The sequence below is a fragment of the Biomphalaria glabrata genome, chromosome 3, assembly GCF_947242115.1.
Source record: "Biomphalaria glabrata chromosome 3, xgBioGlab47.1, whole genome shotgun sequence".
NCBI lineage: Eukaryota > Metazoa > Mollusca > Gastropoda > Planorbidae > Biomphalaria > Biomphalaria glabrata.
Window position 1 is genome coordinate 31,829,079 of NC_074713.1, and position 1,347 is coordinate 31,830,425.

Consider the following 1,347-nt stretch of genomic DNA (forward strand, 5'->3'; position numbering starts at 1 on the left):
GGTACACTTAAAATTATAGCATAATAATGTCAGTTTAATTTAAAAAGAGAACTGAAAAATACAAAGATATATAGGGAAAAAAGCGACTTCCGGCCCAATACTTTTTAATCAAAGAAACGAAACGGACTAGTCCAAGAAACCCTATTGAATCATACTCCTACACGAGCTATATTGTAATAATGCACACTATATTTCGGGGGTCCATCTATACCTCGTATATCATTGTTGTGAATCTTGAATCTCATAGTATTGGAAGTAAAAAGTTTTTACGAATTGTTGAACCGTTGTGTCCATATGCATTGAACAGTTCCTTCTTCAACACTTGGTAGCTATTATGAATCGAGTAGTCTCGGACATTAAACTTCGTAAGCTTAATTTCAAAACGTGTGAAGTAGTCACTGATGTCGTCCTTGTCCTCCACGCAAACGGTTGTATCTTCCTTTTAATCCATGCAGCAGCAGCAGCACTACTTCGAGTCTCCATGTTGGCGCTATTATTGAGTACACTTACACCCACCTTTATCTTCATCTTCTCCAAATGTATTTGTACTATCTTCCTCTTTTCTCTCTTTACACGTTCCACTTCTCTAACTTGTCCCCGCTCTGCTTCTTCTTTTTCTGTCTCTGACCCTTTCTGCTTCTCTAACGTTCTCCCCAAGAGCTCTGTTTCTCTTTCCTTCTTCCCCAAGAGCTCTGTTTCTCTTTCCTTCTTCCCCAAGCGCTCTGTTTCTCTTTCCTTCTTCCCCAAGCGCTCTGTTTCTCTTTCCTTCTTCCCCAAGCGCTCTGTTTCTCTTTCCTTCTTCCCCAAGCGCTCTGCTTCTCTTTCCTTCTTCCCCAAGCGCTCTGTTTCTCTTTCCTTCTTCCCCAAGCGCTCTGTTTCTCTTTCCTTCTTCCCCAAGAGCTCTGTTTCTCTTTCCTTCTTACCCAAGCGCTCTGTTTCTCTTTCCTTCTTCCCCAAGCGCTCTGTTTCTCTTTCCTTCATCCCCAAGCGCTCTGTTTCTCTTTCCTTCTTCCCCAAGCGCTCTGTTCCTCTTTCCTTCTTCCCCAAGCGCTCTGTTTCTCTTTCCTTCTTCCCCAAGCGCTCTGTTTCTCTTTCCTTCTTCCCCAAGCGCTCTGTTTCTCTTTCCTTCTTCCCCAAGCGCTCTGCTTCTCTTTCCTTCTTCCCCAAGCGCTCTGTTTCTCTTTCCTTCTTCCCCAAGCGCTCTGTTTCTCTTTCCTTCTTCCCCAAGCGCTCTGTTTCTCTTTCCTTCTTCCCCAAGCGCTCTGTTTCTCTTTCCTTCTTCCCCAAGCGCTCTGTTTCTCTTTCCTTCTTCCCCAAGCGCTCTGTTTCTCTTTCCTTCTTCCCCAT

At 44.1% G+C, this 1,347-nt stretch overlaps 1 protein-coding gene across 1 annotated transcript; it reads right to left on the reverse strand.

Annotated features, from left to right (window-relative positions):
• Positions 1 to 315: 315 nt before the first annotated feature.
• LOC129925069 (histone-lysine N-methyltransferase, H3 lysine-79 specific-like) lies at positions 316 to 1,347 on the reverse strand. Its single transcript, XM_056023412.1, has one exon. It carries the CDS (start codon positions 1,345 to 1,347, stop codon positions 316 to 318), a length of 1,032 nt encoding a protein of 343 aa, XP_055879387.1.

What these genes read in the sequence shown, in the direction of transcription:
- LOC129925069 (XM_056023412.1), bottom strand. Translation starts at nt 1,347, where the DNA reads ATGGGGAAGAAGGAAAGAGAAACAGAGCGCTTGGGGAAGAAGGAAAGA.